Genomic DNA, 21,755 nt, shown 5'->3' with positions numbered 1-21,755 from the left:
GACTTATTTCAATATAAGGACCTGTTATAATAAATCAGGTGAATGTTGTGTATATAATTAGACACCTCAGTGATAGAATAGGATACCACAGCCAGGCAACCCCCTTAATAATAATAACAATGCTTTGGGTAAGAAAAGGCCCAGTTGGGGAGGGGGGGAGGGCTGTTTTTTCTCCCCCCCCCCCTCCAAGTCATTCATTATTGGCAATGCTTTTGTCTCTTTTCATGTGACTTTCTCATGTCACACACGTTTTTTTTTGGCTCTCATTTCGTTTGAAACCCGATTCTACGAGGGCGGAGACAGAGCAGAAATGAACTGGGATATTTTCTAAGCAAGCAAAGCGTTGCTCTGATTTTGGTAAAGTAAATACAGAGAGAAAGAGGTGGTGGTGGGGGGAGAGGGGAGAGTAAGAGAAGAAAGGGAGGAGGAGGAGGAGGAGAAGTGCTGTGACAAGAATAAAGGGGGTAAAAGAACCACACGATGCAGTTAGGGGCTGTTAGAACTGTGAGGGGGTCCCCCGACGAGTGGAATCTGAGATGAATGTCAAGGAATTGGTTAAAGAGAAAATAAATGATGCAATGTTAGAGAACGTCATCAGATGTCTCCGGAATTGTCCCTCCTGTATCATTTATCAGGGTGTGTGTGTGGTGGGGAAGGGAGATGGCTGTGGTGGTGGTAGTGGTGGTGTGGGGTGGGGGTGGTGGTGGGTGCGATGGGAATGGTAAACATTGCGTGAACGGTAGAAATAGGACAAACAACAGCAGGAATAACAATAACAGTATAGCAATAATAATAACACAACTACCGTCCTCACTTGCACATCTACCACTAGCGCTACCACCACCCATACTAAAGCTTCTACCAGCAGCACCAGCACCACCACCTTCACCGGCACCACCACCACCACCATTTACTATTCCCCATCACAACTACCATCACCAACACCAGGCTAATGTTGAGCATGTATGTATATATATATATGCATGTATATATGTATATATGTGTATATATATATATATATATATATATATATATATATATATACAGAGTTGGCCAAACGCCCTCCAGCTATGACTACCATGTCTTTTATTCAGATGTTATATACCAAAGGCTACATTTCCTAATGTATCCTTCTTTTATTAAGCTGGAAAAGTGCAGTTTGAGGGAGATTTGGCTGCTATTTCTAGCATTTAGGAAGACTGTGTAGAGAACCCCCTCGCTAAGTCCTTATGTAATTCTTAGGTATTTGGTGGTGAGCTGGCAGAATCGTTAGCACGCTGGACGAATTGCATAGCAGCATTTTGCCTGTTGCTACGTTCTGAGTTCAAATTCCGCCGAGGTTAATTTTTTCCTTTCATCCTTTTGAGATCGATAAATTAAGTCCCCCTCCCCACAAATTTGAGGCCTTTGTGCTTTCAGTAGAAAAGATTATTCTTAGGTATTTCTTGAGAATGGAATTTTCTGAGTGTAGATCCAAGGGAAACAACTCGTTGTCACTCAGATGAGAGGGAGTTTCACAACAGAAGCTTTTACTAAAATATTCCAAAGTCATCTTTGAAACCAGTAACTTGTGAAGCTGGGAACTTTTTTCCCCTCCTTGTAAAGCGGTCCTATATTTTGCTGAACTTCCACGTTATAGGGACGTAAACAATCCAACAACGGCTATTTGGGTGACGATAAACACAAAGATACACACACACACGCAATGGGTTTGCCCATGGTTTCCATTGACCAAATTCACCTACCAGGCAGTAGTTTGCCTGGGGCTATACTATAAGACATGCGAAGGAGCATGGATTAGGGGTTAGGGTATTCGGCTCGCGATCGTAGGGTTGTGAGATCGATTCCCAGCAGCACCGTGTGTCTTTGAGCAAGACACTTTATTTCACGTTGCTCCAGGCCACTCAGCTGACCAAAATGAGTAGTACCTGTATTTCAAGGGGGCCAACCTTGTCACTCTGTGTCACGCTGAATCTTCCTGAGAAGTATGTCAAGCGGTAAGCGTGTCTGTGGAGTGCTCAGCCACTTGCACGTTAATCTCACGAGCAAGCTGTTCCGTTAATTGTATCAACTGGAACCCTCGTTGTCGTAAGTAATGGAATACCAGTTTTCTTTTACTGTAAGACACTTTCCCAAGGTACCAGGAAGTGGGACTGAAGCAGAGAGAGGAGAGAGAGAGATAAATAGACAGATTAACAAAAATAAAGGTAATGGTTACCTTCTCAAGTCATGCTAGACTAATAAGGGCCGGTTTCCTTGTTACATGATGTATAAATTCCCCACCTGGACGGGACACCTGTCTGTGCAATGTTTACTCATTGTTGCCAGCTGAGTGGACTGGTGCAATGTGAAATGAAGTGTTTTGCTCAAGAACACAACGTGTTGCCTGGTCCAGGAATCGAAACCACAATCTTACGATCATGAGTCCAACGCCCCTAACCACCAAGCCACGCTCACCTGCAGACAGATTTTGTAAATAAGAATGTTCTAATTGCTGTGCATTTGACAAAATATATTCCCCCCTCACCACCTCTTTACCTTTCAGATCAGCCCTTGTCAGGTGTGTGTGTGTGTGTGTGTGTGTGTGTGTGTGTGGATAGAAGATGAAAAGAAATTGTGGACCTACTCTTTCAAAAGATCCATAAGTATTTTCTGAACTTAAGTGTAATTCGAATGTGAAGTTGACCCGGGTTGAAAGGTTCTTCAGTAAATCTATACAATAACCTTTACAGCAGTATTCTGTGAGGTTACCTGCAGAAAAGAATAAACAACAGCACACATTTAATTAATGTATATATTATATTTGATTAACACGTTGTATTTAATTAGTTTAATATAGACATAACTGGTTATGGTTGGTTAGGGTGACATGCAACAAGATTGGAAACCTGGTGATTGAAATTTAAAATAAAGTATGGATTGTTCTATGACCTCTAAGTTAAGGTCATGACCCCTGAATTGATTCCCTAACATGTGACATATAGAAACAAAGGGTGGAACAAGATAGAGAAGGAGAGGAGAATAAATTAAGTATCAGCTGTGAAAAAAAGGGATGTTAAAGCTATGATTGTGATGAAGATGATGGTGAGGAAGATGATGGTGAGGAAGATGATGATGATGATGATGGTGATGATGATGATGATGATGATGATGGTGGTGGTGGTGATGATGATGATGGTGATGATGATGGTGATGATGGTGATGATGTCTACAATGGAATAGTGTTGCATGGTCATAACTTGGAAGGGGAGACATAAACAAAATGAAGAAAATGGGATCACACTACAGGCATACACTGACCTTATGGGAGGGAAGGAGAGACATGGTAGGTCTAGAAGGGAGTGAAGATGTTCACATGTGTGTTCATGATAGAAAGAGAGAGAGAGAGAGAGAGAGAGAGAGAGAGAGAGAGAGAGAGAGAGAGAGAGAGAATAAGAGAGAGAGAGAGAGAATAAGAGAGAGAGAGAGAGAGAGAGAGAGAGAGAGAGAGAATAAGAGAGAGAGTGAGAGAATAAGAGAGACAGAGAGAGAGAGAGATAGACACAGACACACACACACACACACACACACAGACAGTCATATTTTTCATGTCTAGATGTTTCACATGCAGAAAAGTAGACACTAAATGAAAAAAAATTTTACATTTACAAAAAAAATTGGTGCCAAGAGAGAAAGTAAAAGAGAGAAAACCCAGGAGGATTTGAAGCAGAAACAGGCGCTAAGTACTGCCATTTTATCCTTCTTGTGTAGACCAAAGACTAAAATGCCATCAACCAGTGATTATTAAAAGTTGCTCTATCACGCACACACACACACAGTTAGGCTTCACTGGGTTCCTCACCTGTTGATTTGTCAGTATGTGGGCAAAAGACCTCCTCTGAGTCGCAGGCTTCACCTTTAGGAATCGGTCTCTTCTTAATGAATGGTTCTTCTTGGATGGTGACAACCTGAACCAATGGAAACAACAACGTTTGAAGACAACAGCAATAAGAACAACGTCAACGACATATTTTGCTATTTTGGTGGCTGCCTCTGGGACTTCTGTAGATTAGGAATCACACCTGAAGTCTTGTTATAATTATTATTATCATTATTATTATTATTATTATTATTATTATTATGATTAAGGTGATGAGCTAACAGAATGTCTGTCTTTACATTCTGAGTCCGGATGCTACTGAAATTGATTTTGCCTTTCATCTTTTATGGGTTAATGAAATAAGTACCAGCTGTGCATTAGGGCTGATGTAATCGACTTATCCCCTTCTCCAAAATTGCTGGCCTTGTGCCAAAATTTGAAACCATTATTATCATTATTATTATCACAATTATTATTATTATCATTATCATCATTATTATTATTATTATTATTATTATTATTATTATTATTATTATTATTATTATTATTATTATTATTATTAAGGCGGCGAGCTGGCAGAATCGTTAGTGTCCTGGACGAAATGCTTAACGGTATTTCGCCCATCGTTATGTTCTGAGTTCAAATTCCGCCGAGGTCGACTTTGCCCTTCATCCTTTCAAGGTCGATAAAATAAGTACCAGTCATGTACCGGGTTCGATGTGATCGATTTAGCCCCTCCCCACAAATTTTAGGCCTTGTGCCTATGGTAGAAAGGATTATTATTATTATTATTACTATTTATATTAGAGACGCATCTTTTGAGGGTTGATTAAAATAAGAATATACCGGTCACTAATGTTGTGTGATTTTCTTTCATTTAAATCAGAAATCATCGTTACTATTTGATCGATAAAGAAACAATAACAACCACAACAAGAATAATAATTATTGTAATTATATACTGAGTGCGATTAGTGCGGCGAACAAATAAAAACTGATGATTGTTGAAATACAGCATAAAGTAAGGGAGGTAATTACTAGGATACAATTTACTTATCAAGGGAAGTAACTCATGACATACCAACTTTAGGCATCAATCATCAATCATCATTCAAATAAAAATGGGGCAAATGAAGCCTTGAACATTTAGCTTCATATTCTGATATTTTGGGTCTTAAAGTCCCTAAACAAGAAAAAATGGACATTGGCCATGTTACGGCAAACTGACCTTTAAGTGGGTGGTTTTCCTCAGTCCTTCTGGTTGTTTGTGTGTGTTGCCTGGCCATACAATGTTAATGTTTTCTGCCATGGCCAAAGGATTCTCTCCAGGTTGGGGTTTCTGTAGAATACAAAGGAAGAATAGGGTAAACTAAAGGATCAGAATGGAACAAAAAACAGACATTTCATAACTGAAAAGTGTTTAAATAAATGTGGTCAATACAGAAAGAGAAGTAATTGAGTGTGGTCACTAACAGAGAGGCTAGAATCAATTAAGTGTGACAATCTCACCTGGCCCACCACAAAAAACAAAAACAAAGCAAAGGAATGGTAAATAATTTTCAACATGAATTGTAAACAGGAGTGGCTGTATGGTAAGTAGCTTGCTTACCAGCCACATGGTTCCATGTTCAGTCCCACTGCATGGCACCTTGGGCAAATGTCTTCTACTAAAGCTTCGGGCCGACCAAAGCCTTGTGAGTGGATTTGGTAGATGGAAACTGAAAGAAGCCCGTCGTATATATATATGTGTTTGTCCCCCCAACATTGCTTGACAACCGATGCTGGTGTCTTTACGTTCCCGTAGCTTAGCGGTTCGGCAAAAGGGACCGATAGAATAAAGTACTAGGCTTACAAAAAATAAGTCCTGGGGCCGATTTGCTCGAATAAAGGCAGTGCTCCAGCACGGCCGCAGTCAAATGACTAAAACAAGTAAAAGAGTAAAAGAGTGAAGTGTATTTGGTATAAAATAGCAACAGTCGAGTGAATTTGATTGCAATGGGAAGATCAGGAAGGATGTAACAAAACAAGGTATCAAAATGGAACAAAAGCAAACATTTTGCTACTGAGCTGGAGCGACTAAGTTTGTTGGCTGCTGATTACTGAACTGCATCCGTCCGTTCGTCTGTCCATCTGTCTATTTAGCCAGCCAGCCATTGATTTCCATTGTTTTGCCATCCACTTTTGCAGGGGTCAGGTGGGATTAATTGAGAAAGATTTCTATGGCTGGATGCCCTCCCTGTCATTAAGCCTCACCTGTTTTTAATTAAGGTAACATTTCCCCATGGCTAGATATGTTTTTCACAGAAGACTGGAAATAAACAGTATCAATATTGCCTTCCCTGTGCCAAATTTAGAAATTATTATTATTATTATTATTATTATTTTTCAAGACATGCCAAAAACCCAATACCTCTTCAGTGCACGCGCACACACAGAGACCACTCACGAAACTTCTTCTGCTCAAAGAATATTGACCACTGACCTTTATACTGCCATAAATACCAACAGCCACTGTCCTTGTTTGTTGTACATTCATAATGTTGTAGACTGGATTTTTTCTGTCACCATCCAGATTAAAACTCACTTGTCCTGTGACACCATCTTCAAGGTAACCAGTTTTTAGGTATCTACAAGACAGCAAGCAGAAATGTCCAATATTCAGTCATATACATCAGCAGACATGCACACACACACACACACACACACACAGACAAACATTAGTATAGTAAATACATGAACAGCTGGTCAAAATTTCTAGTGCGTACTATATACGAGGTTAAAAATGAAAAATATTTTCTGAGCAAAATTTTCTAAGTGATAAATATGTAAAGGCAATTTACTTAATATTTATTTTTTACCGACGTTATTACTGTTTATAAAGGACGTTACCGTATATACGTTTACAAACCAAAGACGCTATATAGACCTCCTTGACTCAAGTTAGAGTAGGGGTGCGTATTATACACAAGGTTTAGGCTTTTCAGAGGTACAGCCCCCTAAAAATCCCCTGCGTATTATACTCAAGGGCAGATTATACTCAAGGATTTACAGTATATATATATAAAGAGAGAGAGAGAGAGAAATATTGTTTTGTTGTCAAAAGGATTAAATTGTAGAAGCTTTGAGTAGTAATGGAATCTTCAGTTTTGAAGGAATTAAAAAAGATATATTCACAGAGATGGCTTAAGCAACAACAACAACAACAAGAGAAAGAGGAAAGAAGGTTCCGGTACTCACTGTAGAATGGTCTTCCCTTCATACCATGGCATATTCATTTCATTGCATTGGCTGAGGGCTTCTGAGATGTTCATCTCTTTACGAAGACGAATGAATGCTTGTGAAATTAATGAAATACTGTCTTGGATATGTGCTGCTTCGTTAGTGCCATTAATTAATTGAGTACCTAATGTACCTGGAACAGGGAAAAATATGAAGGTGATAAGGATGGTGGTGATGGAGGTAGAGCAGTGGTGGTGGTGGTGGTGGTGGTGGTAGTGATAAAAAGGGAGAAGAGTGAAACAAATTGTGATGATAGGTGGCAGTCATCGTGGTAGTGATAGGAATGGAGATATATATTTCAGCCACATGAAAGACACATTGGATATTGTAGTCCTAGATACACCATGTCTAAATACAAGACAAAAAGGTCATGGTTAGAAGACCTCTGATCACAAGCCTGCTGGATCATAGCTGACCTAGGGTTAAAGAACAGCTAGATATATTATAGAGTAGATATACAAGCTTGACCTGGTAGCAGTAGCTGCTATGTCTCCCTCAAATCACACTCATAAAAAAGAAATTGGAAGGACACATTGGATAATCAAGTTTGAGATATAATGTCTGAATAACAGACAGGATGGCCACAGTTGGAACCCCTTTTATCACTAAACAGCAACCATCCAAACATGTTTTCCATATAAAAGATATCAAAGATGTGTGTGACTCAGTTACCAGCAAGTATATTTGATGGGATGGTCACATTCGGAGCGGCTGTAATCATAGACGGAGTTGACCAGACAGAAAATAATAACCATATCCACATGTTCTCTCCATGTTGCCCACATGTTTTAAGAGATATTCAAGTCAAGCGCGTCACTTACCTACAGGAATATTTGAAGCTTGTAATGACTGTTCTGTCACTAGCCAAGCATAGCCAGTTGATGTTAGTTCTAGATCTCCAGCATCGGTAAATATCCGCTCAGAATCTTCTTTTCTGGAAGTACAGAGGAAACCATTTTGTAGAAATAAATCATTATTACAGGTTCCTGAAGAAAAACATCAAAGGGAAAATGAGTAAAAGAATCGAAGGAAATTGGTGAGGTTAATAAAAACTGCTTTGAAGACAATTATATATACAGTCTGATGATGGCTTGACTGGTCGAAACTTTGAAGTCACTGTCGACAAAATTCTTGTCTAAGAATAATAAATTTGTACTCACAAAAGTATTGAGTAATCCATCAGATTAATGTAAAATTATTTCAGAGCAAACCCCACCCCACCAAAAAAACCCCATGGACGTATACAATATCGGAGGAGTCCTCAGTTCAAGAGAACACCAACAGTCTTGTATGTGATATGTTTAGATATCTGATACTTACAAAGCATACAGTAATATCACTCGAGATTGCAAGGCTTTCAGAGATACCAGAGAATCTGTGTAGTTTTCCACTCCGGGAAAGATCCGAATGGTTTTCTCAATCTAAAAAAAGAAAGAATGGTAAAACAAATGATTGCATTAATACTAAACCAGACTATTCAACTCATATGTGAACATTACACATTCTACAATATTAATATATATATATATATATATATATATATATATATATAATAATATTATGGACAAAATCCAAAATTACAGGTAAAAACTCAATTAAAATAAATTTATAAAAAATTAAAATTAAATTGAGCATTATAAATTATAATATATAAAAATATATATAGTTTTAGGGAAAAGAACCAAGTTTCAAGAACTCATCGATGAAAATCCACTATCACATATAGAAAAATTAATAATTAAAAGCACAATAAATGAGTATCATATAAAACAAAGTAAATATCATAAGATAAAGATAGCAACTTTATCTTATGATATTTACAGTCAAGAATGTGACTATCAACTCTGATATCAGAAAAGCTACAGGGTTGACTCAATGGAACTCCAGTGCCGCTGTGGTTAACTGGTTCTGCAGTATTGAGAATAAACCAGACTGTAGATTCATCCAGTTCGACATTGACGACTTCTACCCTTCCATATCTAAACCCCTCCTTCTGAAGACCCTAACTTTTGCTGAGCAATACACCAGCATCAGTGTTATCGATGGGCTAAGTAATGCAATGACAAACCGAATTACCATAATTGTAATTCCACCAAAGTCCAAACTTGGCAGCAAACCTCGATACTCTGGTTCCTCATTGCCCTGATTACATTTTACTTCATTATGGAATTTATAGAACTCATCAACCAATTTCACCATCATTATCACATTAATTATCCTCTCTCTTTCACATCACCAGCCTTACATTCTTCTTATTCCTCCTCCTCCTCTTCTACCTCTTCAATATATTTCTTCCCTCTTCTTCTCTCTCCTCCACTCATTACTATCTTTCTCCTTCTCTTCTCTTCCTCTTCTGCTATCATACCATAGAACACTACCCCCGCCCCCTCACCCATCTCTCCAGAATCTCCAGACCCAACCATCTCCCATTTCCTTTCACTGCCAGGAACTCATTTTTCTAGACTAAAACACAAACATGATAACACCATTATCAGTGGTGATTTAATCATTTATCTTCCAGAAGGTACCCAGGTAACATTTCCAAATTTATGTGAACTCATTCTGTAAACATCTGCAGCAGTGATGGTGCCGAAATCTCTGAGAGTGGTGAGAAAAGTTGTTTCATCTAAACAGTTCATGTTTCTTGGTTACTGAAGAATTTGGTGAAACAGGAGACTTCGTGAAAGCATTAATGGCGTTAAAAAATTTTATCTAAACAATACTAAACTGCTTTAAGGCGGCAAGCTTAGCGGTATTTCGTCTGTCTTTACGTTCTGAGTTCGAATTCCACTGAGGTCAGCTTGGCCTTTCATCCTTTCAGGGTTGATAAATTAAGGACCAGTTGCATACTGGGGTCAATTTAATTGCCTGCCCCCCCCCCCCCCCCCAATTTCGGGCCTTGTGCCGAGAGTAGAAAAGAATACTGAACTGCATTATGAAAGGTTAACTGCTCAACATTACAGAGTTTATATATTCTTACTAACATCTTTGAGTGAGTGAGTCTACCTCTGCCCGCATTCCTGCCTGCTTGTTTGTCTGCCCGTCTGTCCATTTGTCTGTTGTTTTTGTATTTGTTTTTGCTAGATTCTTGAAGTGAAATTGTATGGTAGAAGAAATATTGTTATTTGCTTGTGTGTATATGTGTGTATATGTGTGCAAGGTCATTCTGTCAACAAAATCACAAATGCTAGTTATATTTCACTTCAGCAAGCTGTAATGTCCTTATCCTATATGCAGTAGGATCTCAAATTACAGACCTCCAGTGGCACAAGCAAGTCTGTCTGTCTGTCTGTCTGTCTGTTTCTCTCTCTCTCTCTCTCTCTCTCTCTCTCTCTGCTATCACACATACCTGTCGATATATTTCAGCTTGCTCATGAAATTAACATGCAAATGGCTGAGTACTCCACAGACACGTGTACCCTTAACGTAGTTCTCAGGGAGATTCAGTGTGACACAGAGTATGACAAGGCCGGCCCTTTGAAATACAGGTACTAATCATTTTCGCCATTGCCGCCTGACTGGCGCCTGTGCCAGTGGCATGCAAAAAGCACCTTCTGAGCATGGCCTATGCCAGTGCCACTTGACTGGCCCTTGTGCCAGTGGCATGTAAAAAGCACCCACTACACCCTCAGGGCAGTTGGCATTAGGAAGGGCATCCAGCTGTAGAAACCTTTACCAGATCAGATTGGAGCCTGGTGCAGCCCCTTAGCTTTCCATACCTCAGTCAAACTGTCCAACCCATGGAAGCATGGAAAGTAGATGTTAAACGATGATGATGATGATGATGATGATGGTATCAATTACTTACCGATATTCCTTCAGCCTTGGCCAAAGTTTGAAAATGGCTCAATATTGCTTGCCCATCTTCATCTCTGCTATATATAAACATCACTTGTGTCCATTTGAAACTCTGAAGAATTTTAATCCAAATTTCTGCTTGGTGGAAATAAGGTGGTACTGTTCTGATGAAAGAGTTGTGAACATTCTGGAAAATAATTTTAAAATCATTAATATATCATTAAAAATTTATTTAATGTAAATCATATCAATTATTATGTCACTGACTATTTTAGACATATTGGACATAAGTAGAAAAGAATATGAATCTTTTATTGCTAATCTGGTAAATATATTTTGCTGATGAGGTTTGAATAAGGCAGAAACATGTTGGAAGTTGTCACCCCTTACTATCCAAGATCAAATTAAAATTATATGGAGTTATTGTTATTGTAGTAAACTTAATAAAGGTCAGTAGCGATAGGGGTTAATAGAGTGTGGCTATAGTGTTGTGATTTTTGAGTAAATATGGGGAAATGTTGGTCTCAAATGTAGGCACAAGGCCAACAATTTTGAGAGAGGGAGAAAGTTGAATACATCAACTCCAGTGCTCAACTGGTGTTTATTTTATTGACCCCTCAAAAGGATGAAAGGGAAAGTCAACCTTAGTGGAATATGAACTCAGAACATAAACAGGTATGAAATGTCGCTGAGGGCTCAATGTTCCACTTCTGATATGAGGAAATATTAGCATAATTTATAAGGTGACTGTGGTGGCGGTGTGGAGGGTGGGGAGCTGGAAGGACTGACTGCAGGGGAGGTAATAGAGGGGTGGATGTGGGTAAAAAGGAGAGAGAGAGAGAAAGTTGAGAAAAAGGGAAAGAGAGAAAGTGGAAGATATAAAAAGAGAAAGGGGTGAAAATGAAGAGGAGAAGTGAGAGGAAAGAAGAAAGAGAAAAGAGCAGAAGGAAAGAGTAGAAGGGAAAATTTAGGAGAGAAAGGCAAAAAGGGACATCAAAAGTGTTACGGAACAAAAATGATATTGGCGTTACCATACTTACGTTGTCAGAATAAACACTTTCTCTGGAAGATATGCCAATGACAGGAATATTGTAGAAACCACAAGTGTAGGACACAGATATGGGTGACTGGTCACTGTCATAAGGATGGCTGGCTATCACAACATAGACACGATTTGGGATTAGATCCTCACAGATGGACAATGCCGAACGTATTGGGTTGGCATTCATCAAGATCGAAGTGGAATTGAAGATGATGTTTGATTTTGAAGATTTCTGGTTGACATGTTCAATTGCTTCATCGAAAATTTGTTGGTGTTCTCTTGAACTGAGGACTCCTCCGATCGTGTATACGTCTATAGGTTGCGTCGACTCCAAGCTGAGGGCTGTTATGGTGAATAGGGTGAGGTAAAATAACCAAAAAATACCAGCTGTACGGTGAATTGCCATTTTTGTTTAGTTCTTTGGTGTTATTGTGACGTTATGGTGCAAATTCTTGAGTGGCTATCTGCAATGACAGAAATATATTTTAGAAATAATCGCCTTTCTCTCTGCAGGAGGTGGCAGAAAACCCTCCCATATTTCACCTGGCTATTAATAAAGCACCAATAAAGTTCTACAAATGGCAATGATATCTTCAGGTAACTCATATCTTGCTGTTTATTGTTCAGTTATCGTCATGGTCTAAGCTGTTTGTTGTTACTCTTTTACTTGTTTCAGTCATTTGACAGCGGCCATGCTGGAGCACCGCCTTTAATCGAGCAAATCGACCCCAGGACTTATTCTTTGTGACCCTAGTACTTATTCTATCAGTCTCTTTTGCCGAACTGCTAAGTTACAGGGATGTAAACACAACAGCATTGGCTGTCAAGCGATGTTGGGGGAGGGGAGACAAACACACACACACATATATACATATATACGACGGGCTTCTTTCAGTTTCCATCTACCAAATCCACTCACAAGGATTTGGTCGGCCTGAGGTTATAGTAGAAGACACTTGCCCAAGGTGCCACGCAGTGGGTCTGAACCCGGAACCATGTGGTTGTGAAGCAAGCCGCTTACCACACAGCCACTCCTGCATTAAAACGTTTACCAAGAGTGATAAAGTTGAGATTATTTTTAAGAATGATCTTTTTTAAAAAAGATCAAGATGAGCCTGGAACTAAACAACAACAACAATAAACATGGTTGGGTCAATAGAACCGTTGATGCCAGGCTTTACTGTTACCAATCTGATGTTCTTGGTTCCAGCCTTACCATCGTTGTCTTTATCATCTGTCCCATTTTCACAGTCAATAATCAATAAAATCAATCACAGTTATAGATTAGAATTGTTGCAAACGTTGTGAAATATCAACTTGAAACAGATCAAACAGCTTCTCAAAGCAAGGTTCTTTCATTTTACTACAGAGCAAACAACAACAACAACAGTGAAATTGATAAAAATAAAATAAATTTCAATAATAGATTTTCTTTCATTTTAAAACCAAGCTTTTATCATGCATCCTGAACTTCGTTTTTTTTTTCAGAAGATATCTATATACATACATACATACATACATACATACATGCATGCATATGCACACTCACACACACCACACACACACCACACACACACACACCACACACACACACCTATTAACACCTGTGTCTCTGTTTGAACAGCATGACTGAAAAAAACTGACAAACCCTTTACACATACAAGTTCTGTGTGTGTGTGTGTGTGTAGTCTGCATGAATATAAGTATGAAAAAACACACATTCACACACAAATGAAATGAATCGTCACACACACATACACAAGTTTTATGCATACATAAATATATACAGAAACAAAATAAGTACGTCACACACACACACACACACACACACACACACATACACACACACACACACACATACACACACACATACACACACACACACACATACACACACACATACACATGCCTAATTTGTGTGAGTCAACAGTGTATGCTTAAGAATAACTGTGTGTGTGTATGTGTATAAGGTTGTGGTGTGTATATGTATGTATATAATGAGTGAGTGTTATTAGACTGTGTGTGCTTTGTATTCAACACACATACAATGTGTGTGTGTGTGTGTGAATAAGTGTATTTTTAAGAATGTATGTGTGTGTATATATATATATATATATATATATATATATACATAAGATATGTATATATAACGTAGATAGGTATGTATGTATGTATATGAGTAGTGAATGCATATTAAACCATATAAGTGTTCTATATTGGACATGTGTATGCATGTGTGTGTGTGTGTATTTATCAGTATGAGTGGCCATTAATTCCTATCCAACTGAAACCTATCTACCTCAAACAACAATAACAACAATTAATTCATTGATTAAACAAACCTTTGCCAACTAATTGCTAAAATATAACGAGATCAGAACAAAGAACTGATATCAATTCATTGATTTGAAATTAAAACCATCCTATGTGTTGTTGTTGTTGTTGTTGTGGTGGTGGTAGTGGTGGTGTATCCCTTGGTCAGTCCTGATGGAACAGACCAATAATCAAAGCCAGTCTAGTTGTGACCATCCTGTCTTATTTAACACTACTTAGAAACTATCTTATCTAATACATTTGTTCAATATTTAAGACAATAACGTACAATTCAAGGGAGATTTGGCTGTTGTTTCCAGCAGGTCAAGCAACTGTTAGCTTATAACTACAGGTACAACATCAGTTTCCTGAAATCTCTATTTCCAAAGCCTTTCCAGATCATTGATCCTTCCAAAGCAGGGGTGGTCACCTTGGTCAACACACTCTAAATTGAACAAATATTAAATTTCCTTAATCAATTAAATGAAATAGGGGTCCATCAGGGTTAATTAGTGCACATTATAAGAGGTGCCAAACCATCAGTGTCCAGGATCGCAGTGTTGTACCTGTATAGCCGTATATTTTTTTCTAATTCTATTGTTGTCACGGTTACCATTAGACATGGCATCATGTCGAGGTTTTAGAACCAATGGAGGAATTGTGATGTGTGATTGCTGTTGTGGTTGTTGGTGTTGTTGCAGTTATTGTCAGCAACAATGATGATGATGATGATGATGATGATGATGATGACGATGACGATGATGATGATGATGATGATGATGTGTCACTCTTTAGTCTATCCCAACTGTGACAGAGAGAGAGAGCTAACTTAATACCTGTTGAATATATTTATAGAATTGTTGTTGTTGAGTTATAATTAAACAGATGTCATCAATTAAATTCTAATGATGTCATCTTATTGTATTGAGTATTGGAAATCTTGGACCAATTAGGTCATTTTGTTGCTTCTTTTTTTTGTCATTTTGTAATTATTTTGCTTTTCTAATTGCTATAATTATTATTAAGAAAATGATGAACGCCCCTTACTCTCATCTCCCCCTCGACCTAATTAGTACCTGTTTAAAAATATCTAGAACCTATTTTCATGGGATAATGGCAACACTCTACTACAGGTAACATTTCCTGAATATCTGGTGTCTATTCTCATAGATAGCTTGATAGATTCAAGTAAAATAAAGAATTCTTCACTGAAACATGGTTGCTGAAAATGCTAAAAATAACAACTGTGTCTCCCTCAAATGCTTAAGACTGTAATGAAATATTCAAGAAATTATTGGAAAACAATAACATTTATTTGATTTTCATGGCTGTTTCTCAATTTTTTTGGTGGATTTTAATCAATTTTATGACATTTAAAGAAATATTTCTGACTAAAAGGAGGGAAAAGGAAAGAGAAAAAGAAGAAGAAAAAAAACTACCATCTGCTGTGAATAAAATATTGAGTAACAGAAATATATTGGATAATTTCATTGATTGTATTGTTCTGTCTCATTGGTGGTGGTCGTAGTGGGATTAAATTTGAAGGAAGTTTGTCTTTACTGTTATGATGGGAATGTCTAGTGCGGTGGTTGTGGCGTACGTGGTAGTGTTGTGGCGTAAATTGTAGTACATGTGGTTTCAGAGGTATTTGGTTGTTATTTCTAGCAGGTCAAGTGGCAATGTATAACAGTATGGTAGGATACTGAGAGGGTGTTCAATGGCGTTAAATCCTAATGGAGCAGCTCCTACGATTGCAGACACTCCAGTTGTGACCATCCTGTCTGTTTGTATATTCAGGACTACACCCTTCAGCTTGTTGTTTGCCTTCCTGAAGAAAATGGAGTATGACAGAAGATTTGGAGAGGGAGGGGGTGGGGGAGGGTGGGGGATGGGGGAAAGAGAGGGAGAGGAGAGAGAGGGAGGGATAAGGGGGAGAGGAGAGAAAGAGGATGAGGGAGGGGGGAGAGGGAGAAGAAGAGAGAAAAAGGGAGAAGGGAGGGAGGGAAAAAGAGATTGAGGGAGAGGAGAAGGACAGAGGGAGAAAGAGCAGACTGGGGCAATGTGAATTGAAGTACCCTGCTCAAGGACACAATGTGTTTGCCTGGTCTAGAAATTGAACCCATGAGCTATCGCTCTTGAGGCCAATACTGTAAGCACTTGGCCACGCATCATGCTGTGAAAGACATTAGATTAAAAAGAGACTGATAGCTAAGCTCTAGCTCTCTCTCTATGTATCTAGCACTCTCTCTCTATCTCTCTCTTTCTAATATATCTATATCTATATATATATGTACATATATATAATGTATGTATATATATAAATATGTGTGTGTGTGTGTGAGTGTACATGTATATATATATATATATATATATATATATATATATGAAATGTATGTATGCATGTATGTATATATGTAAGTATTTGTATGTATGTGTGTGAGAGAGAGAGGGAGAGAGTTAGAGTATGTGAGTGAGAGAGAGAGAAAGAAGATTCCCAGACCTGGAAGTTGGACGGAAGTTGTGAATAAATTGGATGTGAATATCAAAAAGACACACCGAGATTCTTCAGCAACAGGAAGTTGGGAAAGAAGTAACTTCCTGTTCACAGCTTCAATGGCTGATGTAGACAAGATGAGATTAAAATGGTAAAATGTCAGCTAATCTGCTCATTCCAGTTTGACACTTAACAGAGATGTCATTATTGGATTGGCGCTTCCAACAAAGGAAGGTGGGCAACTGGCATTTACTTTGTTCTATGTGTACTGACAGAAGGTACTGTCCAAAGAACCAGGGCGCTTTTGGTGTTACAAGACCCATAGTATATGTCTGTCTATCTATCTATCTATCTATCTATCTATCTATCTATCTGTCCTCTGTCTGTCTGTCTGTCTCTGTCTGTTCGTCTCTCTCTCTCTCTTTCTCTCTCTATCTATTTATCTATCTATCTATTCATCTATCTATCTATCTATCTATCTATCTATCTATCTATCTATTTATCTATCTATCTATCTATCTATCCATCCATCCATTCATCTATCTATCTATCTATCTATCCATCCATCCATTCATCTATCTATCTATCTATCTATCCATCCATCCATCTATCTATCTATTGTTTTCTTTCTTTCCACCCATCTCTCTCTCTCTCACTCTCTCTCTCTCTCACTCTTTCACTCTCTCTCTCTCTCTCTGTCCCTCTGTGTAATTAGATATTTTGTTTATTTAATCCAAGAATTTGTTTATAAGTAACCTTGCACTTTTGTTTTATTTATACCTTTACACACACACACACACACACACACACACACACACACACACACACACACACACACACAAATATATATATACACATATACAGACACATATATACACAGACACACATACACACAAAGATATGTTCGTGTGATGTAGAGTGTATGTATGTATATACGGTGTGTATGTGCATGCATGTATATATATATATATATATATATATATATATATATGTGTGTGTGTGTGTGTGTGTGTGTGTGTTGAAGTGACACAGCCGTTGGTGTACACTACATTGACATGAATTGTAATACATCGTATAACTACTAACAGCACTACACACACACACACACACACACACACACACACACACACACACACACACACTGACGTATACACTCACACATCATTCTCTCCTTTCTCTAAAAGTTGATTCCATTAAAAAAAATGATAACGCAAAAGAATAAAGCACACACACACACCAATTGTGACTACCAACCAACCAAACACTCTATGGCATCGTTAGACCATTTCTTCCCATGAACTGTAAACAGACGAAGAAATCTGACTGATCGTCTGTTGTCTGTGAGAAAGATAAAATGCTCTTCCTGCAATCTTTACAGGAATTTGGTTGCAAACAAAGGAATGGTTCTCTCTGGTCAGTATTAAAAATTCTAACGTCACAGACTTTATAATCAAATAAAACATGATTCAAAGAATTTACCAAACACTGAAGCTAATTTGTCTTTCAGACTTTTACTCTTCTCTATCAAAATAGTTTGGTTCTTTCAGAAACTAGATTTACTGATCACATGTTGGATCAATGTTCGAAAGCAGTCAAATCTCTCTCAAAACCGTCTCTGCTGTCTTAAAAAGGGAACGAAAACATTTAGATAACGTGGTCTTGGGTGCTTATTGAACAAATGGTCACAAACGGAACGTCACTTTTGGGTCTGCTTTATAAGTCTGTAGAACATTCCGATAGCCAGGAGGTGGGTAGCGACAAAAGGGCTGCCCCGAGCGAAACATATTCTCGCTCAAAGTGGTGGTTCGTGGACCGGTGCCAGTCTGCGAGCCATCAGCTGCCAGTACGCGGCGAGTTTCCAGACAAGAAAGAAACGTAATCAAATGCTTATGTAATATTATTGTATTATTTGTTTACAAAATGAATATAAGATAAAAAAAAATTGTCAACTTTTATTATATTCATTATATATATTGCGGAGATGTACTTGCATAGCAAGTGACCTGATCTGAGATCGTGTGCTGGAACGAAAACAATTGTATTATATATATTGTATTATATATATTGTTTCCGGTATAAATCAATATTACTAAGAAATATTACTGGTCCCTGGAACATTAGAAAAAAAAAAAAAAGACTGCCGGTGCGCCACATCAGATAGTTTGAGAAGCACGGCTCTAGCTTACGTCGCTTCTCTCTGTCTGTCTATGATTTGAGGGAGATTTGACTGCTGTTTCTAGCATCTTGGCCAACCATGTAATAGAGCGGATCTTGATAAATTTCACCCAACTACTTGGTGTATTTCAAATTTTCATAGTTTTACTTAAATTTTCTGCATTGGTGTAGTTTTTGCACATGCTGCTGACAAAAATAACTTCTTTATTATTAATTTCTAAGAGAAAAAAAAAGAAAAAGAAAAAAAGAATGAATGCGCTTTTGGGTAACCGCAAGCAGAACTACATCCACATTTTGTAGAATATTTTGGAGAATGAATATTTCAAGTGGTTGGAAGAAATGTAACAAGATCCGGAATTAAAAAGAAAAATTGGCATAAAATAATATTTACATATTTTGCCAGCAAATAATAATATTTTCTACTCTAGGCACAACACCTAGAATTTTGTGGGGAGCAGGGATTGTCGATTATGTCTTCTCCACGGTTCAACTGGTGCTTATTTCATCGATACCGAATTCTACGAAAGGCTAAGTCCACCTCGGCGGTATTTGAAATCAGAATGTAAAGTCGGAAGAAATGTCGCTAAGCAATTTGTCCGGCGCAGTAATGGTTCTGCCATAAATGATAATAACATTGTGTAATACGATTTTTGTCCTTGGGTAGCAATTGTTATTTCTTATTTGCTGACCCCGAGACAGTATGGAAAAGGGCTAATATTTCCTTCAAACTTTGCTGTTGTTATATTTATTCAAAGCCCAAAGAATCCCTTCCCTCTCAACCCACGGCTATGATGCTCCCCCACTACTCCTGCTCGTGATCAGAGATGCACATATTGTCGGCCACTAAGGGACATGCCCAAGTGGTTAAGGTCAAGCAAGTGACAAGCAAATCTGTGGTATTGAGCAGAATATTTGCTATAACGATATTTCTGCTTCAGCAACTTCGCGCTGAATCTGTTTGAAATGTAATGGAAAACAGGTCAGTTTCGGAACATTGATGTCCACGTGACAAAAGCAAAGTTTGAAGGGAATAGTAGTGATTTCCTTTGATTTCTAGATAGAAGCAAATAGGAAATAACACTTACAGACCAAAGGCAGAGAGAAAATAAGCTTGGCTGCCATTGGGAGGTGAGGAAGACAAGGTGATTTGAACCAGCGCACTCTCAGTAATTGTCTTAGGTGCCTGTGATGTAATTGCGAGCAGATACAGATATCTTCTCAACCCTTCCAACCTTGACGCAGCCAAACATCGAAGATGTGATAGCTGGAGGGAGAAAGGGAGCAATTAGCGCTGCTAGAACAAGTCTGGGACTCTTTGTGTTTAGCTGAAGAGAGACTGAAGCAATGTGAAAAGAAGTGCTTCGTTCAAGGGACATAACATACCACCCGGTCCCAGAATCGAACTCACGATCTTATGATCGTGTGTCCGACACCTTAACCATTACAACACGCGTCCATACATATACATACATACGAGTACGTGCTGAAAAGTTCTTGGCTTTGGGTAAGAGAAAATATAGGAGGATCAGTCAATTATTATTTTGTTCAATATACTCTCTTCTCAGATTCACACACTTATTGCAGTGGTCCTTCAGTTTTTCTAAGACCTGTAAAAGAACTCGGAAGGTCGTGCCTCCGACCAGGCCTTTCGCGACACCCTTAAAACCAGGAACATTACTGCACTCCCTCGTACATACATACGTACATACGTGCGTTCATGCGTGCATGCATGCATGCATACATACATAGATACATACATCCAGATTACAAGTTCAGGTTTATACCTGTAATTATTGGAGAACTGAGATATCTAACACTCTGCCTAAATACCAATCTTGAGAAATTAGGCTTCTCAAAACCAGAAAGGAGAAAGCTAATTCGAGGACTACAGATCCAATCCATCACTGGAACTGTAAAAATCTGTAAAACTTTCCAGAAGTTTACCATTTCAATATATATGAGCATATCTAGATATGCAACTCTATGCATGAGAATACATACATAAAACATACATACAAATCTACACACAGACACATACACACACACATACATACATACATATTTCTGGCCTTGGACTAAGCAAGAAAGCGGGAGCTATAGAAGACCTCACACACACACACTTGCACAAGGAGTAAATATTTATATCATGTTCCTGTATTAAATGTCAGTGTTTTGGAGAGAGGCAAAACAAAAAGCTCTTTCTCACAGTTTCTGTCCCTTCTTTTGGCAAGAATATATTCCTTTGTGCTGCGATACAGACTTAAAACAAGGACAGATAAAAAAGAAAAAAAGAAAGAAAAAACCTCGGAGGTGGACCAGAAACAAGGACTGTATTGATAAACTTGTCCCTTTTTTCCCTTCTCGTAAATTGATGACTTCTAATATTTCTATCCCTCAGACCTAAACACCACAACCACTGTCACCACCACCACCTCTCCTATCGTCGGGGCCACTTTATACTAAATTTTGTTTCATTGTTTTTTATGGTTTTTAATGAAATTCCGGATCGACCTTCGTAACATAACAGTTTGAAATTTAGGTAATAAGGGTTGCAATGTCGAAGGGAAAGAGTCAGTAAATTGTAGGGACCCCAGTGCGTGAATGGTACTAAATAAATAAATAAATGGCAAAATTGCTCTCGGCGGCATTTGAACTCAGAACGTGAAATGTTGAAAGAAATACTGGGCAAGGCATCCCCCCCCAATGCTCTAACGATTCTACCCCAGTCCACCACCGCTCTCATGGCCTATACAAGATTATAGCAACAGTGAAGCACGAACACGCAATAGACCATC

The 21,755-nt window shown here is 38.4% G+C and overlaps 1 protein-coding gene across 2 annotated transcripts in view; it reads right to left on the bottom strand.

The window, feature by feature from the left end:
- LOC106884058 (glutamate receptor ionotropic, NMDA 1) overlaps positions 1-21,755 on the bottom strand; it is a 60,295-nt gene that overhangs the window by 34,067 nt on the left and 4,473 nt on the right. For both annotated transcript variants that reach the window (XM_014935273.3, XM_014935274.3), the window contains exons 2-10: positions 11,977-12,442; positions 10,947-11,123; positions 8,459-8,559; positions 7,960-8,072; positions 7,097-7,271; positions 6,342-6,486; positions 5,088-5,198; positions 3,842-3,947; positions 2,627-2,751 (exon numbers count right to left, since the gene is read on the bottom strand). In XM_014935273.3, the coding sequence (XP_014790759.1) occupies positions 2,627-2,751; positions 3,842-3,947; positions 5,088-5,198; positions 6,342-6,486; positions 7,097-7,271; positions 7,960-8,072; positions 8,459-8,559; positions 10,947-11,123; positions 11,977-12,384 (1,461 nt within the window). In that variant the 5' untranslated portion in view covers positions 12,385-12,442. The remainder of the gene's footprint in view (positions 1-2,626; positions 2,752-3,841; positions 3,948-5,087; positions 5,199-6,341; positions 6,487-7,096; positions 7,272-7,959; positions 8,073-8,458; positions 8,560-10,946; positions 11,124-11,976; positions 12,443-21,755) is intronic.

This window comes from Octopus bimaculoides, chromosome 19 (genome assembly GCF_046866305.1).
Source record: "Octopus bimaculoides isolate indiv1 chromosome 19, ASM4686630v1, whole genome shotgun sequence".
Lineage (NCBI taxonomy): Eukaryota > Metazoa > Mollusca > Cephalopoda > Octopoda > Octopodidae > Octopus > Octopus bimaculoides.
This window is presented reverse-complemented; position numbering and strand designations above follow the sequence as displayed.